The sequence below is a fragment of the Rhipicephalus sanguineus genome, chromosome 1 (genome assembly GCF_013339695.2).
Source record: "Rhipicephalus sanguineus isolate Rsan-2018 chromosome 1, BIME_Rsan_1.4, whole genome shotgun sequence".
Classification (NCBI taxonomy): Eukaryota; Metazoa; Arthropoda; class Arachnida; order Ixodida; family Ixodidae; genus Rhipicephalus; species Rhipicephalus sanguineus.
Genome location: NC_051176.1, coordinates 16457080 through 16478951, shown reverse-complemented (window position 1 = coordinate 16478951; position 21872 = coordinate 16457080). Strand labels below are relative to the sequence as shown.

At 47.7% G+C, this 21872-nt stretch overlaps 1 protein-coding gene across 1 annotated transcript; it reads right to left on the bottom strand.

Moving 5' to 3' along the window:
* Positions 1 to 1605: 1605 nt before the first annotated feature.
* On the bottom strand, positions 1606 to 20128 carry LOC125758344 (uncharacterized). The gene is made up of 3 exons (XM_049415496.1): positions 19753 to 20128; positions 2135 to 3135; positions 1606 to 1920 (listed from the first exon to the last, which is right to left on the bottom strand). The coding sequence occupies exons 1-3, from the start codon at positions 20126 to 20128 to the stop codon at positions 1606 to 1608; spliced, it is 1692 nt and encodes a 563-aa protein (XP_049271453.1).
* Between the last annotated feature and the right edge of the window lie 1744 nt (positions 20129 to 21872).

Below are 21872 nucleotides of genomic sequence, written 5' to 3'. Positions count from 1 at the left end.
CAAAGACATCAGACGGAGTCCCGTGAGTAAGCGCTTTAGCTAGGGTGGGAGCAAGGGCAGGCTTAGTACCTAATAGAGATCTAAAGAGAGACCATGTGGATCGCGAGTGCAAGGCGGAGTCGAGGCCGTCACACAGCGCGTTCCAACGAGAGTGCTCGAGGGATGCGCCGTAAGCCACGATTTCAGCACGCAGAGCATCAATGCGGGAGGAGAGTTGGACGTTATGCGGCTGGGAGCGAAAAGAGCGTTGTAAACGTTTATGACGACGCCATAAACGGAGAAAGTGAGGATCAGGGTCAGGAATAGGGTGTCGAAAGCGAGCGCGACGGCTGCTGGATGCCAGTGCTGCGGAGATCCGCGATGTCCAGTCGTCGTAACTTTCATATGAGTCAGAAAGGAGATTAGTGCGGAATGCCTCCCAGTCAGTGTGAACTACTTGGCGTGTCCGAGTCATGTGGGAAATGGAAGTGGTGATGTGTATGAGAAAGTGGTCACTGAAAAAGTTTTCGGCTGACACCTGCCAATGAAAAGGAAGGGAACCCCGAGAGAAAGTGAGGTCGGGTGTAGTGAAGCGCTGTGAGGCAGTGCCCGCTCGAGTAGGGGTGTCAGGAGTGTTAAGAAGGGTGAGGTGACGTTCCTGGGCAAGACAGTGCAGAAGGCGGCCTGGTTTGAGTGTCTGGGGGTAACCCCAGAGCCTGTGAGGAGCATTGAAATCACCCCCAAGGAGGATATGGGTAGTCAAAGGAAGAGAGTGGAGCAATTTGCCAAGGGCATTGAACAAAGAAGATGTGGCAGGGGGATTGTAAAAAGACATAAGGGTGAGAGAGATGCGAGAAGAGGGTTGGTAATAGACCACACCAACTAAATATTTAAGGAGAGTGGAGGGGATGTCAAGTGGTTCGACGGGAACGTCGGTGCGTACATAAATGGACGCAAGTGGCGTGCCCGTCGTAGCATGGTAGGCACGGTAGCCCGGGAGGGTGCGGGCCGTCCGAGTCTCCTGGAGAAGAAGAAAATGGGGCAGGAAAGGGCGGGTGAGGATATATTGGTGGAGAGGGGTCCTATTATGGCGAAAGTTGCGGCAGTTCCACTGCAATATCTCGAGGTCCTTTTCACGCGCCATCTAAGTCATTGCAGTGGCGGAGGCGCTTGTGCGACCGCGTTCCTTCTTTTTTGCCGGGGGGAGCGAGTCTTGTAGGGAGTTGAGCATAGAAGCGAAGGATTCCAATTGCTTGGATTGGGTTTCGAGGGCAGAAAGAATCCGGACAATCGAGGTTTCCAGTTGAACCAAGCGAGTGTGGTGTGCAGTGGTGGTGGTTTCGACCATGTCAGCCAGTTTGGCTACATGGAAGTCGGAGCTCGGGGCAGTGAGCGTGGCGAGTTGCTTATTCAAGTCCGCGAGTTCGGAGGTAAGAGAAGAGGTAGTGGTTTCTAGGGTCTGCGTCAAAGCGTGGATTTTCTGCTGTAACTCATCTGAGACGCGCTGTTGCTCGCGCTGGTTGCGTTCCAGCATTGCGAGCCGGAGATCGAAGGAACGGCTCTCGTTACCCATGGATGGTGAGGGTGTGTTGTTAGAGGAAGGTGGGTAAACCTGTGACGCGCCTTTCACTTTAGCGGCGTAGGATCCCGGGGTGGATGTTGCGGGGGGTGAACGGAATTCATGCGTCGAAGAGGAGGGCGGGCATGGCTGGGTGGTTCGGCGCAAGGCTGTGCGACGGAGAAAAGCGGCTTTGGCACACTCCCGCTGCTTAGCAAGGAGGAAAGGGCAGGTGGAGTCGAGAGATGAATGAGTATTGACTTGGCAATGGATACACCAGGGTTGGGCACAAACGTGAGCAGCAGGATCTGCGGGCAGAAGCGCTGCACAGCGGCGGCACTTGGCCGCAACGCTGTGCTGAGGGCATTGGTGAGCACGGTGCCCTATAGCAAGGCACCGGGTACAAGTAGGGGGCTTAGGTTTATGTGGGCGACATCGGAAAGAGACGCGTTTAAAATATACAAAGCGAGGGATGACGGTTCCAGCAAATGTTATGAGAACGGATTCAGTAGAGCCCATCATACGTGCAGCGAGTATGTCAGTAGTGAAAGATTCGAGGTCATGCAAGAGCTGAGCTGATGTGAAATGACCACAGACGTTGTGTATGACGCCGAGGCATGAGATGGGAGGATTGGGTGCATATGGCTTGATGGTGATCGGCTTACCGTTAAGTTCCATATTCGTAAGAGAGAGGAGGAGGTGGGCAGTGAGAGGGGAGTGTGTTTTCAGGAACACAAGGCTCTGAGCTGGTTTGGCCTGAAGGGTGACTTCCGCGCTGGTCTTGGGCGAGAGGTTTGCGGCGGCGATGATGGAAGCAAGCAAGTCGTATAGAGGTAGTTTGGGCGTGAGTGTCCCGGGTGGAAGTTGGATACCGACGGTGATGAGCTCGGTGCGAGGTCGGGCGATCGAAGCAGGTTTCCGGTTGGCCCTCACGGTGTTCCAGCTGCCTTCAGGGTATGAGGTATTATCTTCGTTTCCTTGGGATGCCGCGAAGTCCATTTCTGTCGAAGAGTCGTCGGCCGCAATAGTGGAGGGCAAAACTGTGGGGACGAGAGGAACGCCGCTCTTCAAAACGGACTTGTCGGCACACAGAGAATTTTCCTTGAGTATTCCAGGCGAAGATCCGGTGGGAACAGCATCATGCGCGGCCGACTGCGACGCCGACGCAGTATTGACGCTCTTGGGATCCGGAGGTAGCGTGGTTGAGCTGGGAGTCTCAAGGACGCTTCCAGCGTTGCACGTTGCTGGAGCGTGCAGGCTGTTGGGGAACGCTGCCGGTTGATCGACGGTTGTCGGCGTGGGCCTGCTGACGTTGCCAGACAATGACAGCGTAGGTACGGCAGCGGCAGTGGCACAACAGGAGGCTGGGCTTACCGGTGGGGCATCATTTGTTGTCGGTGGTACCGAGGGCTCGGCGAGACGCTGCATTACGGAGGTGCAGGCGCGGCGCGTTAGGGTTAGCGCGGCGCCGCGCCGCTTCGGATTTCTGAAGGGGCCTGGAGGGCCAGCCTGGGGTCGGATCGGTACTCGTATGGTGTCCACGTGTCGTGGATGCCTACTAGAAGGAATAGTGAGCTTGTCCAGAGCCGGGCGGGGCCCTGTACCGGGCCAGGAACACGTGAGAACAGAGCACGGTATGCAGCCAGCCAGACAAAGCGGCGCCACCTAGCGGCCTCCATAAACAAACATTCAAATAGTGGTGAGGTTTTTTTTGTTCCCGAGGGGGACTGTGAAATCGGTGCCCTGCCGGCAGCTGTACTCTAGTAAACAAAATTCGGCAGAAGCTCCCTCGTCAAGTCACCTGCTCAAGAAACTCAACCATCTGAACGGAATGGAGTCACTATTTTAGCACTTTACTTCTTCTCATGCTGGTAATAAACTGTTTGTATCTAAAAAAAAAAAGGATTCGGAAAAGTTTCCAAGTCACTGTGGTATGTGTGTAAGGTGATTATGACAGTGCACAGCTTCATATTCGTTGTGTGACTGTCAGCTGATTATCTTGGAATATCTCTGCTAGGTACACAACAGTGAAGTTGCTAAACGAAGTTTGCCACCTAAACATACGGAATGAAAATAATGCTTATGGAGATTAGACGCAGCAGTCTATAATACAACATATGTGTCACTGCTGCTGGTCCTGGAACAACTGTAACATAAGCATTACAACAGCTGTAACTTGCAACAGTATAGTATAATAACAGTAATATTCACGGAACTTTCAGTTGGCAGCGAGCATTGCCTGCCTATGTTACAACATGCTCCGTGTTGACATGAGCTGCGTGACAGTGTGTATTGCAATTTTTTTTTTCTCTGACACCATTGATGCCCTAGCTGAGCTGTGTGCCACAAATCTAGCAAGTGGTGACTTGTAAAGCTGACACATCGTGCAAGGCTTGTAAGCCATCTGGCAAGCGGAGTTGCTTCAGCTCATCGCTGCAGTCGGCAATCTTGCTCTCGCTATCCACTCAACCTTCAAAATTGGATAGCGCAAAATTGAACAGGTCCTGTGCATCTGTGTTCTTTTTAAGTCCTGTTCGATTTCCCGTTATGCAATTTTGAAGATTATGAGCCAACTAGCCTATCAACATATTTTGTTTGTTATCCACCCAACGCCCGCAGGATCCACGTGTCTGCGGCTGTAACTTCATCCCAGGAGACACAAACACTTTGCCCGAGTTTAGGCTGATCGGTGATCGTTCTCATATACCTTTTGTTTGTCCGCATGCTTTTGGAGATGGTCACTATACAAGAGAATATAATAAGAACAGCTGGTAGTGTGGCGGCACGTTGCAGAGCAGATCTCAACCACTCCACACACTTGGTCTCTGTTGCCTGACGGCGCGTGCTCGATCGAGCTTGACATGTCGAGTGCGCGTGACGGTTGGCTGTTTGACAAGTTGAGGAGGCATAGCTGGGTCGAGGAGGGTGCCAATATAATTGCTTGCAGCTGCCTTGATATGCAGTGCGTGGCTTAATTCATGGTGCAAATGATTTGATGATGATGTAGCCTAAATTCTTACAAAATTTCACAGACAGTGTCAGGGTCCCTTCAAAGTCAAGTTCACTTGGCTCTTATCCTATTCGAAATTATCTTCGTGAATACTTTGTACAAAGATGAGGCTGACATGTCTAGTTTAAATTCTTTCATGTCTCCATTTTTTGTATTACTAAAACATTGGCGTTTTTCCAACTCTCTGTTACATTCGAATTTTTGCATCTTGCCGTATGACCGTGTGCGGTACGGCGTCACTCTCTGCGTACCTTTGCAAAAGAAGGCGGCTGAATGAACGGCTTGGGCACTCCACGCAAGCATGATTCATACTGTAAGGCATGTTTCGGTACATACAACTAGTACAAGTAATGGCGAAGTTAACGAAACATCGCCCTGCGCACTGTTAAAATAAAATGATAAGTCGTTCTTTAGCTGTTTCTTGTTTACAAGTACCAGGTTTTCAAACGCCCCAGTCGGTCAACAGGATTATTCATTACCGCAGTACAACGAATCTAAGAACTTGCCTAGGATTAACGACAAGGGAGTGCCCTTACTACTAGTTGATGAGATAATATCAGTAGTGGTTATCACTTACGCAAAGCCGAACATTGGACGAGTTGGTGCAAGTTAACCATGTCGAACTGTAGCGACTGTAGTGCATGAAAACGCACGATCAGTTCTTCCGCAGCAAATTTTTTTCTCCTCGCGCAGCGATCGTGGATGAGCCTCTTGTGCTGCAGTTCGAAATGTTTATCACGCTCCGAATCCACAACGTAAGAACGGCAGCATGGCTATATTATCACGATTTGTTATGTAACAGGTACGCTGGCATTTGTGGCTATTACGCGCGACAGAGACTAGCGAAGCAAAACTCGAAATAACAGAGATGGCTACTTACTTGTCGTGGCAAGGCAGCGCATTGCAGCACCTTCGCTCTGCCCTCGACGTCCGTCAATCAAGCAAAGGCAGTACTAGACGTTCTCTGAGGCAGTCACGACGAAGTCGCTACGGGACACCGGTTCACGGACTACGCTGTCGAAACGAAAGCTGCACGACTTGCGGTCATCGTCGTTGGTACAGAGACAAGAGACGAACGCGCGAACATACATGCACACGTGGAACAGCATGGAACAGCCGACACCGGTCGGCGAAGCGGCGTTCCAGAAAGCTCCGCCAAGATGTGACGGCGCCACCATCGAAAATCCCTAGAGATTCTCTCCCTAGGTACCTAGCTTTCGAACACAAAAGGATTTTGTACGGGATATAGACGCTCGCTCTAGTCAGTGCCTTTCATAGAGTTTCATACAATAACCTATGGTGCGATCTTGTACGCATTCCAAATAAACACGGAGGCGTGGCGTTACATCCAGCCGCACGCGAATGGCCCATGTGAACCGCGACAGACGTCACGGCCCTGCATTGACCAATCGCGTGCGGTCACGTGCGGCTGGTTGTAATGCCACGCCTCCGTGTTTATTTTGGAACGCGTCTAGAGAGGAAACTGGCGCCTGGCGCTGCGATCGTTCAACCACCATGGGAATGATGGGAAGTACAGGCTTCGGATTGGATTTCGTTACCTAGCGAACTGTCTACGGATCTTTTTCTACAGTTTCAGTTTCGTTCTTTGCGAGGCGTGGGCAGTGGGGTGCGTCGCAAAGCACTCAAGCAGTGCGTTTGTTGTTCAAAGAGGCTGAAGACCGCTAGATCTCTTGATTTGCTGCGACGTTGCAGCTTTACAGGTTGTATATGACAGTTTTAGTAAAGCGTCGCGTCCCATGCCAGTTCAGGAAATTGCTAGAGTTCACGTTTTGTGATAACACTACCTGTTAAAACTCTTTCAACTCGGCTGCAAAACGACGGCGAAGCCAAGTAGACGCACCGTCACGCTCCTCTGACTCGACTTCACAACAAAACGAGGGATGCGTTGGAGGCAGGCCACTTGGACAGACGCACCTGGCATCGCAGCAGACGATACGTTAAGCGTTTCTCACTCAATACAGTACTGTTATTTCTATAAATAGATAATGCGTACTATCGAGGGAAAAACAAGCATGTTTGTTTTCAAGTGTTGTAAAAAAAAATTCATTATTTGGTGATGCCAAATGTGGAACACAATTGCAGAGGAATGCATACCCTGGTGGTTGAATTTGTCCAGGTTTCAGTTCCATCTCACGGTCACGCAAACTTTTGCAATAAGTTTTACGTACAAAAGAATGAAGCAAGTTTTAATTGGAAATAACTTCATATCGCTTTGTTTTACACTCGACAAACAAGCGTCGCTAATCTCAAGAGCCTAATCCATCCGAAGCAAATCCGAAGCCTGTACTTCCCATCATTCCCATGGTTCTAGGCACCATGGGTAGCCACCATGGAGGAAGGAAAAACTAAGGAGAGGCCCTATCGTATCCCAATGCATTGCGAAAAGTGTGGAGGAAGTGACGTCAGATTTATGGGGCAAACAAGCCGATATGGGGCAAACAAAACAGCAGACGCCCCGCGGCGTGCTCTCCGCGGTGGTTCGCTTCTGTTCGGATTTGTAGTCCCGGCGTAAACTTAGCGCGTATTGTGCGGTTCGCACGCAGTAAAATGTTGCAAGCAGACGTTTACCAGGCTGTTCGTGCGCGGCAGGCCCGAGCGTTGCGTGCTGAAGTTCTTCGAGGAGCGTTTTTGTGCAACAGTACAGAAATTACCGGTACGTGCCGTAATCAAAAACATTCTGCCCCTGCCTCATCGTATTCGAACTCACCTAGCAGTGACTTACGCGTTCTGCTGGGCGTTAGGCCTTTCTTTTCCTTTCTTGTAGCCCGATTTCCAGATCTATTGCCCGATTAGCGGTTCCTTGCTCGTGTATATGGAGTGAGCGCATAGCTATTCGGCGCAACGCCAACCTATAGTTGACGTAACTTCACGTCGAAAAGAAGACACCGCTGTATTGTATACGCGATCGTGCACGTAAAGTTTGTAATTCCAGTGCGCACACAACACAAGCACGCAGCGAGCGCACACCGCACGATACATACATCACGTAGTCCGATAACAACAACAAACGTTTATTGCCCTTTCGTTTGAACGACACAGCCTCTAAAACGTACGATGTCTTCAGCGCATGGTATGTACGGCGCGTCAGACGTCAAAAACAAAATTTCACGTGTGTTCCGAGTTGACACAACGAGTAACAAGCAACAGAGCGCACATCCGAGTTCCCAATGGGCATTGAAACTCCCTCGGACATCCGAATAAAATCCGAACGTCCACGTCCTAAGCACTTGTCCAGGGGACATCCGATGGATATCAATGTCGGATTAAATGTTCAAGTCCGTTTGATTTTCTCCATCGGACGTCCTCGGGACATAACGTGCAGGACATATCGTTAGTCGCGTACGATTTTAAATTGTTTCGGGCTTTCTTTGCGAACTTGTGGTTTTCGGTACTTATGAATCAAGGATATGTCTTTGAGGGCCATCATGTGCGCGATAGGTCGAACTTTCAACAGAAAATGTGGTGTACATAATTCACTACGCCTTTCAACTACTTAATTATAGCAGCCAAGCCTATATATCGCTTTCAAAAACCCCTCGGTCATTTCTTACAGCGCAGAAAGCGCGCCACGCCCGAGAAAACCCGCACGCTGCCAGTATGGCCACCACGGGTGTTTATTGAATCGCCGCATCTGGCTGAGCGATCGAATTTTCAGCACAGCACAAAAAACACTAGCATTTTCAGCGCAGCCTCAGAAACACTACGGTCTTTAGAATTATGTATCGATATATTTTCTACTAAAGGAACGCACCATCTAATACTTACGTATTGATGTTGCGCCTCAGATATGCGTAATATTTGCTTTTTGATCGAGAATGTTCACAATTATGAACCCCGCTACCAGTTCAAGATGGCTGGGCATTCAGAAAGTAGTTAAACTTTAGCCGGGTGGCTTAACATCGGGTGACAGACGGACACCAAAGTATCTGCGTTTGTTCCCTAAGAAAGACTATCGTCTTTAATATTTGACGATATGGCCGTATGGCGTGCAAATTAAGTCACGCCGATCGAGGTAGCGACGCCCTTTAAAACAAATTACACATATTTTGAAGCCGCAAATCTTACTCGATCGTTGCAAACGACGAAGAGACTACGGTTGATCTGCGGTTGCCACGCGCATTTTTTCCCCTCCATGGCAATGAAAACATCAATACAATAAAAAGAGCTCCTAGCTGCGTCCGTTGAACCTCCGAATATCCGCCCTAGACACCCGTGGGACATCCGCCGGATTGCCAATTAGTATGCGCCTTATAGTCCAGCGGATGTCCGCTGTACGCCTATCGGCTATTCGCGGATGTCCACTGGACGACCAAGACATCCAGAAGTGGACATCCACTGGACGCCCGCCGGAGTTTAAATGCCCCATGGGTTCCGAGTGCTCCGCATGCAAATACCATGCTTTAGTGATCAGTAATGAAACAAACGTATACGTACACATGAAAAGTGACACCCGGTACTGCTCGCAGTATACACGCGATTTGCACAGGGTATACGCAACAGCTGGGCATTGCGTAGCTTTCCTAAAGAACACACACAAAGAGCAGCATGCGTGAATCGACTACACCGCTTGCACGGCGAAAAACAAACAAACAAAAAAAGGCTGCAAAGTTTCGCGATGCGCGCATGCGCTTGCAAACGTCGCAACGGAAATCGTGAAATGTTTCGCTGCGCCTTCGCTAGGAGGCGATGCGGGTGTTTGCGATGTGGGGGCTTCACGAGTGTGACGTCAGGGCCTCTCCTTATTTTTCCTTCCTCCATGGTAGCCACCATGGTAAGGTGGCTACCCATGGTGGTTGAAGCGCCGCTAGCGCCGCTCAATGCATATAAACGTTGGCTCAAGCACGGCCGGGCTAGACTGCGCGCGCGGTCTAGCCCAACGTTTATAGAACCAGGTAAGTTGCAAAACTCACGAGCGTTTCTTTTCTCACAGACTCCATCCGGGTAACTTGGATCTGGGGATATTTTCCCCGTTTGCTTCTTGAAGATCTCCTTATGTCTGGGTACTACCTAGGAACACGTGCAATGCTCTTTTTATCCCTAGGAGAGCTTTGCGGGTTGGCGCGCGAGGTTTTTGTTGCTGACGTTGGTGGCGGACGGCGCGTCCGTGCTCGCCGGGGTGTGTATGACGGTGTATGATCCCATGTAGCCCTGCCATAAGTGTTCTGTGGCCCTGCCGCGCTATGGTAGCCACCATAGTCGCGCTGTCACTTACCGTCCGCCCTTGTCTTTAATCCCGTCGAACGCCTCGAGATGCGTTTTCTTTGCCATTATCAGTGTAGCTGAGAATATTGTGCGTTTTTGGAAGTTGGCATGAACGAAAGCACTTCGCTAATCGTTATACCGGTGTCACAGGGGCAATTGATCGCGATCACGACCGATCGGGATTGGGCTCGATCCGGATCAGGTGTACCTACACGGTCATTTTTAATTGTTTAATTGCGATCTGCGCATCGATATCTAGCTCCTAGATCGCGATTTGACTGATGTCTGCGCCAAACTCGATCCGGATTAGTCTGGACCGAGCAGCAGAAATGATTGATGATCGCGATCAAGAAATCCGGTCCGGGTCAACCTTGACTGCGATCAAAAGTGCCTGCGTGTCACCGGTATTACTTGCAATAGCTATTCTGCCCGCGCATGTGATTGAGTTTTAATATAGTTGATGCTAAAAATCTAGGGCACGTGCACTCAAAGTAATGAAAGTGTCCATGCTTCTATAAAAAAAGAGCCGAGCAGGATCCTTAGACGTCAGGTGGTAATAAGAAATAATTGCAACTGCTGGTTACATCACATTGCTAGTGTTCAATATTTGGACATACAGTGACAAGGATACGTCTACATGGCGAGTAAATAAAAAGAAGCGAAATGTTTTGAGAAGCAGCATGACTGCTTTCATTCATGTTGTCGCACGGGTGTATCAGTGGTGTGAATGCACCTGCAACTTTGTTTCTACAGTTGGTGGTTGGTAAAGGGTGCACCTTTTTAGGACAAGTTTTCCTTTGGTCATGAGACTTTATAACTGGCTTAATGCAAAATGTGAAGTTAAATGCGCCATTATTAGATTAGATGGTACATTTAACTTCTAGATGGGTGACACACTTCTATAGGCATGGGATACTTCATTTGGTTCAGTTCAGCCCAGCACTGTAACTTTCACCATTCCACGAATGCACCCCTTCAATTGCTACTGCAGTTTCTTCTGCCTACAACTGCCATTTGCAGACTAGAGCAGATGCACACAACCAACATTTGTAGCTGCAAATGCTTGCTCCTTTGTTATACTGAAGTTAGTTTTTTTTTTCATGTGTTGCTCTTGTACTTGACATCAAAACAACAGAAATGGGAATGTCACTTGTGTTGTTTGGTTTGTTTCCTGACTGAGAACCTGTGACCTTTGACTATTGTGTTGCTTCATCCCTTGACCTTTGCTTTTGCGATGCTCTGTCGCAAGAGTGTACCTGCTTGTCTGTTGCCGATTCCGCATATGCTGCTTTAATGGTTCACAAAGTGACACAGATGAATGGTTTACCGTATACTTTCAGCATTTTTTTTACATTCACACAAGTGGAAAAATGTAGCTGTTTTCAAATTTCAGCTGCCCACCTACCAACAAAGCCACATATACCTGTACCCTCTAAACAAGGAAGCGTGACGTTTCAGTTAATAAGGCAAGGACCAATTTTAATGGAGTGTGGAAATTTTTTTCTCACCATGTCTCCTTTCTTGTTGATTTCTCTTGTCATAAATGCTTGCATCTTAGCTGTTCTCACTTTATGTGTGCTTACTGGTATGAAGTATATTTTGTGCCATTGAGAGCTGTTTTCACTGAATTTCACCCGTTTTAAGACAGTTGCTAATATTTTCCTGTGATAGCCAGCCCGAATGAGAAGTAGGAAACCATGCAGGACATGTGGTTCTTTTTCATTTGACACTGCAGTGAGCTTCGACAGCTTTTGGGAACCCGACAGCGGTGACTGCAATAACGATTTGTGTGCAGGAGGATCACCATTTGTTTTTGACTGCCTGCACGGGAAGGTAGGACGTAGTATATGATGTCACAAACACAGGGTGGTACGCATTCAAAGGTGTAATACGGGTCTCGCTAAAGAATGTTTAACCCTTTGAAGTGCAAAGCATGAGTTGGCAGTAAGCATTCCATCTTCGTCGTCTCTGTGTACCCTGTCCTCTTCGTGCTGCACCACCTTAATGAAAAATTTTGGCCGCTGTTCAGCCGCACATTAAAAAAACATGCCCGACAAGCAATTTTTGATCGGCAATGGGAAGGATATAATTACAGAGCTCGTGCAGAAGTACAAGGAATCGATCGAAAAAAAAAAAGAAGATCGGACACAGTGTCACTGACAAAGTACTTCAGTGAAGCACCCTTTTAGTGCGAGGAGCGAGGTAAGGAGGCACGAAGGTTGCTCTAGTGCTACCTTAACTCAAGAGAGCACCAAGGAAGGCCTCAGTGAGGGAACCTTGGTAAGAAGTGTTATAGAATACATGGCAAGGCGTCCTGAAGCAGTTATGGCCTCCTCGCTGAGGCAAGGAGCATTTCAGAATACGGGCCTTACTTCAACATTAAAGGCTTGCTAATCTGAAACACTGAATCAGTTTTTATTGATAAAGTAATCAAGGACTTTTACTCGCCTTGGTTTCATGGCAGTATGTTATTAAGAGGGAAAAGAATGGTACAAATTGCTTTTTTTAACTTTGCACCAAAAACTATAAGTTCTTCAGTGTTCTCAAAACCATGTGGCCTGAATAGAAATTGCCACGAGCTCATAAATTATCTTGTTTTAGTGGTGTAACAAGTGATGCACTCATTCAGTTTACCATTAATATTGCCATGCTTATCTTTCACTGCATGCATTTCGGTCTTTCCTATAGAGTTACCTGGTAGCTGTTTCGATGCCATCACCTTTTTCACTGCTCTTTGATATCATAATTCCATATGTCACTGGGCTTATATTTATTGATAGCTTTAATAGCTAAGCAAATTCTATTTATCTATGCCCACCCACTTATCTGTTGTTGTTTCTTTATCCAGTCTTTTGTGGTTCAAGAGATGTTGCTTCTTGCATTGATGCTTTACCTCCAACTTCGACTACAGATTCAGAAATTGGTCTAGTTGTGGTTTCCTCTATGTCTTTTGTTTCTTCTTGTTCTAAGGTGTCGTATTTGTTTTCTAGGGGAATTCTAAAGTATTCTGTTTTTTTCCTGGCTATACCTGGGTTGGCCTGTGCATTAGTGGTTATTTTTTTGTGTGTGTTCTTCAAACTGGGGGCAAGGATTGCACTCACTAGCCTATGATCGCTGCATTTTACATATCTATACCCTGTAGCTATCAGATGCATGAGATCACTAAGACATTTAAACACTTTTTTTTTTTTTCAACGATCAAGTGACTGGGACGAACTACCACCAGTCCACAAAGAGAATGAGAACTATGTATCTTGAACTGTAATACACCTGTATGGTTCCATGTCGTACATTTGTTTATGATGTTGGTGCAAGTGAATGATATGTTTTTATTGATCATTGTTTATTCTTATTGTGTATTCGTTAGCCTTGTGCTTCATGTGTTTATTAAACCAACTATTTTTTTCTATGTTCATTACTTATTTACACACACACAACACACATGCACACACATCCAGATATACCTAACAGAATGGCTGATTGGGTGAGTTGGCAATTCATGATACTTGAAATATGAGGGCGTTACTACACAGGAACTTAAGTATCATATATAACTACTTCTGTTCATTTGCCCTGCTGTTCTGGGCTCAAGGCCTGCAGTAACAGATAAAACAAAACTTCTACTCCATTTTGTGATGTGTTTATATCTGCTTACCTATTGCGAAGCAAGTTTTTACGAACTCACTGGAAAGGTAAAGAGCATGCTGTTGGGTGTGTGCCCAATTCTTGCAGATTTATATGTTGCGTTCCCCAAAGCAACTCTGCCTACGCAAAGCCCCAAACCTTGCTTGTGCTTTTCTGTAATGTCGTTTGGGTTTTTCAGTACTCCCTGCAAGTCTGCATGGGCAACTTTTACGTTACACTAATATGAAAAATATAAAAGTCCTAGTTAGAGCATGTGGTGACAGCATCATGGTGTCAAATAATTTGCAATACCGATGCCACTTGTCCATTAAAATTTGTGCATGCTAATAAATGCATCAAAAAGTGTGTGATCGTGCAGGGTGGTCATTTCAACACCTGTGGTAGGGCAAGTGATTTATAACTTTTACAAACCTTTACGAGTCGTGTGTGGCATGCAGCATGACATTCAGTTTTTTTTCGCACTTTTCCTTATTTCTTACTTTTTTTTTGCATTGCGCATAAAAAAATGGGACGAGCCAGTCAATTTTTATCCTTCCTGAATCTTTGACCGTAAGCTGCATTAAAATCGAATAATTTGCAGGAAAACTACAGCCCAATGAAACAGGTCAGTTCTAAAAGAATGACCATGCACATTTGAATACATGTCTAGCTGGCATGATTTCACTGCCACGGCAATAGCAGCTTTGCTGGATGCATTAGGCAGCGTTTTGAGAATATGACAACGATTTCCTCACTCAGCCTTTTCAGACAAGCGGTGAAAAACATAATACCGGTGTCACACAACCCCTTTCGATCACAATCGGGCCTGATCCACATCGAATTTCTTGATCATGATTAGGTCTTTTACTCAAGCTGAAGAAGGCGGCCATCGCTGTTCATAAATTTAATACCTATAGGGCTCAAACGCGATGTAAAGGCGGTGTCTAGCGTTACGCCCAGACGTAACGATTAACAGTTGCTGAAGTACCGTCCAGTGTGTCGCTCACGGAGCGCACTTGACTCTCACTTCGCCAGCATACGTGGATTGTCACTCGGGGAGACTACCCACATGCAAAAAGTTCGTCGTCTACAAGATCGACATCTTCAGAAATTGCGAGGCCCTTTAACTAAAGCAGGGGGCAATCTCGAAGCGTTCGATGGGTGTAAAAACTGGAACGGACGGAATGTAAACACACCTCGGCCGCAGATCACCATCCGCGCGCGCACAAACTTCGTATTCGTAGACAAGTTTAACACGCGCCATCAACAAGCAGCCGAGTGGCTGGGTCTCTTAGGGACAAACAGTTGCCTAGGTAGTACCCAGACGTAGAGGGATTTTCGAGGAGCAAGCGGACGAAAAGTCTCCAGATCTCAAGTTACCCGGATGGAGTCTAATGGCATCTTCGACAAATCGCACCGGTGCGCACCGGGGCGCCCTGGTACGCGGTTTAGTCCAATCATCGTAGCGCCTGGGCGCCCCGGTGCACACCGGTGCGAATTGTCGAAGATGCCATGAGAAAAGAAACGCTCGTGCAAACGACGAGCAGCAACGCTCTCCTAGGGATAAAAAGACCATTGCAAGTGTTCCTAGGTAGTACCCAGACATAGGGAGATCTTCAAGAAGCAAACGGGGAAAATGTCCCCAGATCCAAGTTACCCGGATGGAGTCTGTGAGAAAAGAAACGCTCGTGGTGGGGTTATTTAGTGGGGGGGCAGTGTCTGCAGCGACCGGGTGGACGCAGACAGTAGGTGGGGTAAAACGTTAGGTGCACCCATATAGCCGCTTAAAACCGGCTTGACTTGACTTGAAGTGTATGAATAGGCGGCGGCAGAGTAGCGTTCAGGCCGCTGTTTATTTCTGCGTGGTGAGTGTTCGCAGAGAAGGCACTACTGTGTTGGTTTTGAGCGTGAACCCGTGAACTGTGTGCATTAGCGTCACGAGAACCACCTCTGGCCGTGGTGTTACCGTGGGGACGTGGTCGCGTTGTGTAGAGTGTAGTAGAAAGTGATTCATGTGCAAGTCGTTGCCGCTTTTGTTTCTGCGATGTCCCCGTGTTCAGTGGACCGCCGCCAAATCTATAAGCAACGATAACGAGCTGTACGAGCATGAGATAAAGGCCATGTGTTACGTGATTTGGGAATGTCTGTTTGACGCACTGTGGTAAGTGCGTGCTTTGCGGATCGATCGCTTACAGTCAGGGGCGTAGCCACGTTAGGGCACACCCGGGCCCGTGCCCCCCCCCCCCCCGAAATTTTTTTTTGCCATAACATACAGAGCAGAAAATGACACTCGACCACATCTGCCTGCTCGTCCCCACTACAGATCAAGGAGGTGCCCCCCCCCCGAAAAAAGTTTCTGCCTACGCCCCTGCTTACAGTTGAAAAGTCAATTGGGCGAAGTGTACTTGAACCATCACTTTTATTTAAGTTCCTGTTGTATTTAGAACAGAGAGAAACGATGCATCCGATGCCTGAACATCATCTTCTTTATTTCATGTCCCCACGCGACCATCCTCATCTTCTTTCATATACAACATTTCCCCGGTTGATAAAAAAAAAAAAAACTATCGCTTGCGTAACGCATAGTCCCTGAGCTTCAACGGCGTTTTTTTAACTCGTGCGCTCTTCCGTGGTGGTTGGCCGGTCATTTTGTCCTGCAGTGAAGACGGCTGAGTACTTGATTGACTGCTGGCTTGTGCTGCTATTTCTTGACGTGATGTAGGTGGACAGTCAGCATGTTGTTCACTCGCAGGAAATGCACCACCTTGAAGAGACTCGTCAGGTAGTGGTAGAGTCCACTCTAGAATACCCGGTCGATTGCCTATGCACTTCTCCGCAGCTTCTGGGTGTATCGCTTGAAATTTGGAGGCGTTCCACACTCGCCCGTCATCCAAAAGAAATGAAGCTGGCCCTCGTTGCTCAATAATCTTCTTCGGTTCTGAAAAGCGCGAAGATATTTTCCCGTGAACTGACGACTTTCTCACGCGGACGTAGTCGCCGACGGCAAAGTGTCTTGTCCGGGCTCCGCGACGGCAGTCTGTGTAAAGTTTGGAAGAAGCTTGGTTTTGTCTGACACGCTGACGCAGCCATTTCATCGCCTGTGCTGGATTTTCGTGAAATGAAGAATCCGATAATCCAACAATGCTTAAGCGTGTTCGTGGCAGTCGTCCGTGCAGCAAAACGGCGGGTGCAACTCCCGTTGTGGCATGAGGTGTGCAGCGGTAGACCCCCAAATAGTCTGTCACGGCGACACGGATATCACGCCGCTCGTATACTGCCATCTGGACAACCGATTTGAGGACTCTGTTAAACCTTTCTACAAGCCCGTTTGCTTGCGGATGGTAAACAGAAAAAAAGCAATGGCGTATGCCACGTTCCTGAAGGAACTCTTCAAATTCAGCCGAGCTGAACTGCGGTCCGTGGTCGGAAACCATTTCACTCGGGTAGCCTTCACGAGAAAACACTTGTAGCAGAAAGTTCTTGACCGTCGCCGTAGAAACTTGTCTTGCAAAAAAAACTTCTGGCCATTTGCTGTGATAATCAATAATCGTCACTGCATAACGGCAAGTGATGGGAGCTTGCTCAAATGGGCCAATAATATCAATGGCAATCTTCTCCCAAGGGTTGTCAGGGAAAGCTACTGGCTGCATAGGTGCTGCGGTTGGCCGTGCTGATTTGTCACATGACTGACAAACAACACATGTTTTAACCAGTTGTTCTACGTGGTTATCCATGCGAGGCCACCAGTACAACTCTCGCAAACGGCTTTTCGTACGACTGATCCCCGGGTGTGATTCGTGTGCGACTTCCATCAAACAACGAGTAAGGGTACTTGGAATTACGATCCTGCCACCACGGTAAAGCAAGTCGTGTACAATGGATAGTTCTGCACGTACATGAAAATATGGCATTAGCTCCGCTTCCAGAGATGCCTTATCAGGCCAAGATGACAAAACGAAGTCCATGACTTTTGCGATTGTACTGTCAGATGCACTCTCCGCTTGTAATTCTGCAATGGTTAGCATCAGAGAAAGAAGGCAAACAAACTCATCTTCGGCAACCTGATTGGTTTCTCCTTGCAAAGGCAGTCGAGAGAGTGCATCAGCCACCACATTATCGCTTCCCTTACGGTACTCTACGGTGTAGTTGTAACAAAGAAGTCGCGCTGACCAACGTGAAATTCGCAATGGCCGATGTCCAACACCTTTGGTTGATAGCAAGGTGACAAGAGCACTGTGGTCGGTTCGCAAGACAAAGGGGCGACCCCAAAGGTACACGTGCCAATGTTCACAGGCCCAAACACATGCTAAGGCTTCACGTTCGCCTGCAGAGTACTTCCTTTCTTGTGGGCTCAAGGTACGGGAGGCAAAGGCAACCGTCTGTAGAATCCCCTTGTTATCTTGTTGTAGCACAGCACCCAGTCCATACCCGGAGGCGTCGGTCGTGACGATGACAGGTAGGTTCGGGTCAAAGAAATGTAGAACCTTGCAAGTTGTAAGCAGTGATTTCAAATGGACGAAACTCTCTTCGGCAGCTGACGTCCAAGCAAATGGCTCGTTGCCTCGAAGCAATGCCCGTAAAGGTTCCACAACATCCGAAAAATGGGGAACGAACTTGGAGTAAAATCCCGCCAGACCAAGCAGGGAACGAAGTTCATTGATGTTCGAAGGCGCCGGAGCTTCTTTCATCGCTTGTATAGATGACATTAGTGGAAAGAGTCCTTTGCCGTTCACATGTCCCAGAAACGTTAGTTCCGTGACGTCGAAAACGCACTTCTGGTTGAGTTTCAGGCCCGCTTTAGAAAGTCGTTGCAAAACGATGCGGAGATTTGAAAGATGATCTTCTCGAGAACGACCATATACGATAATGTCGTCGATGTAGAAAAGTACACCTTTGCACCCTTTCAGTATGAGATGCATCATCTTTTGAAATGCTGACGGGGCTGAAGCCAAGCCGAAACATACTCTCTTAAAGCGAAAAAGCCCGTCGTGCGTGATGAAGGTAGTCAGATCACGACACTCAGGATCGAGCTCTAGTTGATGGTAGGCAGACGCCAAGTCCAGCTTAGAGAATCGTTTGGCGCCAGCTAAGCTGTGCAGCAGCTCGTCTGTCTGTGGTAGTGGAAAACTATCAACAATTACAGCTTTATTGGGCTCTCGCAGATCAACACACATTCGTATAGAACCATCCTTCTTGCGAACAACCACTATAGGAGAAACCCACTGGGAGGCGTCAACGCGCTCGATTATGTCTTGGGCTTCAAGTTTCTGCAGTTCAGCCGACACTTGTTCACGAAGGGTAAACGGCAGCCGTCGTAGCTTGCTGGCAACGGGTGGAACGGAATCACGAACCTTAACCTTGTGTTTGAATCCTTTGGCAAGTCCGAGCTGTCTGTCAAAGAGGTGTTCGTACTCTGAACGTAGCTCAGCTGGCAATGTAGGAGTGCTGGAGGCCAATCCAAGACACTGAAGCGATTTACCTTCAATATTCATCTGTAGTGCCGCAATGGCGTCTAAGCCCAGTACAGTGGTGCCTTCAGATACAACATACAAAAGAATGCAAGCAGTTCTGTCTTGGAACGCAGCTGAAGCGACAAAGCATCCTCGAACTCTTATCTTCGACTTGGAGTAGTCGAAAAGCTGCACTGAGGTAGGTTTCAAAGGGTAAGTGCTTGCAAAAAACTGATGATAGAGTTCTTCAGCCAGAATAGTGACAGAAGATCCCGTATCAACTAGAAACGAGATAGGGCGACCTTCCACAGCGACGGATGCGTAAATGCCATGCTTGCGTCCATTGACAACACAAACTGTTTTTCCGCTACTCTGGGAGCTAGCGTCGTCGTCGTCATCAACTTGTTGAACTTTAGCTGAATATCCAGACGACCTACACATAAAATCTAAGTGGCCAATCCTCTCGCAGCGACGACACCTGCGCTTGCGGGCCTTACATGCAGGACTGTTTGCAAGATGATCAGTCGCTCCACAACGATAGCAAGCTCGAAGGTTCGTGGTACCTTGTACGGGATGCTCAGATGATTTGGCTTTGCACTTATTACAAGTTGTGCATTCCTTTGGTTGTTCAGAAGACCGAGAAGAGCTTTGCACTGTTTTAACGTGACGAACTGAAGCATCGCCGCAAAATTCCTTAGCATGGCTCACGGCTTCTTCGTACTGATTAGCAATTGTTATAGCTCGTGAGAGCGTCAGTGAGGAGCCCTCAAAAAGTAACCGCTCACGTAAATGATTATTCGTCGTTTTCGAGACAAGCTGATCACGTAGCATCTCATCGGCGAGGCTTCCAAAATTACAGTCGGCAATGAGGATTTGTAAAGCAGCGACGTATTCTTCCGCTGTCTCACCTGCATGCTGAGCACGGCGACTGAACCGTTGTCGAGCCACGATGACGTTGACTGAACGCTTGAAATGGTCCGAAAGCAGGGCGATTGCAGAGTCATACGCGTCATTCGTCGACCCGGCGTCACCTGTGCTCGAAGGACTAGTAGCGGAAGCAGAGCCAGACAGCAAGTCCGCTGGCTTCAGTGTAGAGAAGATCCGCTGCCCCTCCATACCAAGACATGTGAGCAGGATAGCTTTTCGACGTTCGGCTGGAAGCTCTGAAGCTCCAGAAACCACCATGTACGTCTGAAAGGCCTGCTTCCACTGGTCCCATGGTACAGCCGGATGACCAGGCGAAGGCAGGAAAGGCGGTGGCGGTTGCAATCCCGGAATGCTCATTGTGGTGATGCAGCAGAAATCACCAGGACTCTTGCTCTTGCATGGGTTGAAATCTCGTCGCCAATATGTTGTATTTAGAACAGAGAGAAACGATGCATCCGATGCCTGAACATCATCTTCTTTATTTCATGTCCCCACGCGACCATCCTCATCTTCTTTCATATACAACAGTTCCGTCTTGCGTAACTGTGCGAGACAGATACGGAATGCACAATTAGTTGGAAGTGACGGGATATACAATGCGTTCACCTGACATATTGTCCGTGTAGCTTATGCTGTCACCGATGATGACGAAGAAATGTTTTCTAAGCAGCGTGTGTTTAAATAGGTGCATACAAATGAGTACGCGCGTGTGTGTGTGCAAAATGGAAATGCAGCACTGTCATTAGGACCGTCCCCTGCTTCATTTGTGGCGATGCGGCGGACAGCACTGCCACCAACTTCAGCCTTCGGAATGAGGATATAACAATTTACCCTGTAAAAAACATTTTGTGGCGAGCGATTGGCAAGGCAGTAAGCTTCTGGTTCATTGCAGAAATAATTCAAAATTGTTGCATGGCCTCTTTAAATAAGTGCAAAGTACCTGTGATAGAATCCAGTGGTACTTCATATTTTGCACCTTCACTAGCCCTTGTTGCCTTCATTACCGCAATGGCAAACCCAAATCAAGACCTTTGAGGGATAATAGGACGAATCTGTCCCACTTCTTCAGTAAAAGCTTGCTCCGCGGCTGCGTGTCGCCATCAGAGATTTTGTGCTGCTGTGGGTCAGAAGCATTTAGAAAACCAGGAAAAAATATTTCACATGTTTACAACACGTGGTATCGGTGGTGCGTAGAATTTAAATTCGTTTTGTTTTGTAGAAATTTTTTTTTAAATTTTCGTTCCATTGCATGCAAGATAACTGAAGTTTAGATTTATGGAATGTTTCTCCTTTTCTGAATTTTGAGAGAACATGTTACAGCATCGAACTATGGATTTTGTATGAAAATTGGAGCAGTAAATTGGGCAATAATAATGTCGAATCGTACTTTAACGAAAAATGAAGCAGTTCTTTGCTAATCCTAACTACATAACAGGTACGCATAAATGTGTTTTCAAGATTGAGGGGCACTATTACATCATGAGACAACGCCTTATAACGGAGAAGACCCTGAAATTCTTTTTTGTCCTTTTTGACCGCTTCGGTACCAGTGGGAATGAAAGTAAAAACTGTGGCTAGGACGTTCCTGACATTGAGGGCCAAAGAACAGAATGTTGGGATCGATGCTCTAGACAGTGAGGAAGCGACAGAGAACACCGAGTTTACAATATCTAGGAGAACAGCTAATACCTCATACTTAGCTGAATGGATTTCATGAATGCATTTACAGGTATCAGTGCATTCAGTGGCACCCCAATTATGTGGTTTGCCTTGATTCGCAGCTGCAATTTGATATATGGGCAGAAATTAAAAAAAAACTGAGGTGCTTGTCCTTATCTACAACAACAGAAGAGACAGGAAGGAGCTAAAATGGTGAGTGTATGTGAAGAGCTAGGTCAGACAGAGCCGCTGGCACAGCACGACTGGCGCTGGTGCACATTGTGTACCACCACAAGAAATGAGTTGCGCCAGAATTTTTCTTTTTGCACAGTTTCTGAAGTGCCCCTATGTACTACTTGCTTCGAGTCGGTGTCGGCGCCGTTGGTTGGGAGCGAAAAATCATCATCTTCTCCGTGACCGAAAAATCGCAAAAGCTGCAAAT

Bases quoted from the DNA above. Each gene is read 5' to 3' on its own strand.
- LOC125758344 (XM_049415496.1), bottom strand. From the start codon at position 20,128: ATGAGCATTCCGGGATTGCAACCGCCACCGCCTTTCCTGCCTTCGCCT. The intron at 3,136-19,752 runs GTGAGACAGCGG...GGCCCGGTACAG, and splicing joins TCGCCGTGCTCAGCATGCAG to GGCCCCGCCCGGCTCTGGAC. The intron at 1,921-2,134 runs GTCTGTGGTCAT...GCCTTGCTATAG, and splicing joins GCCTCGGCGTCATACACAAC to GGCACCGTGCTCACCAATGC.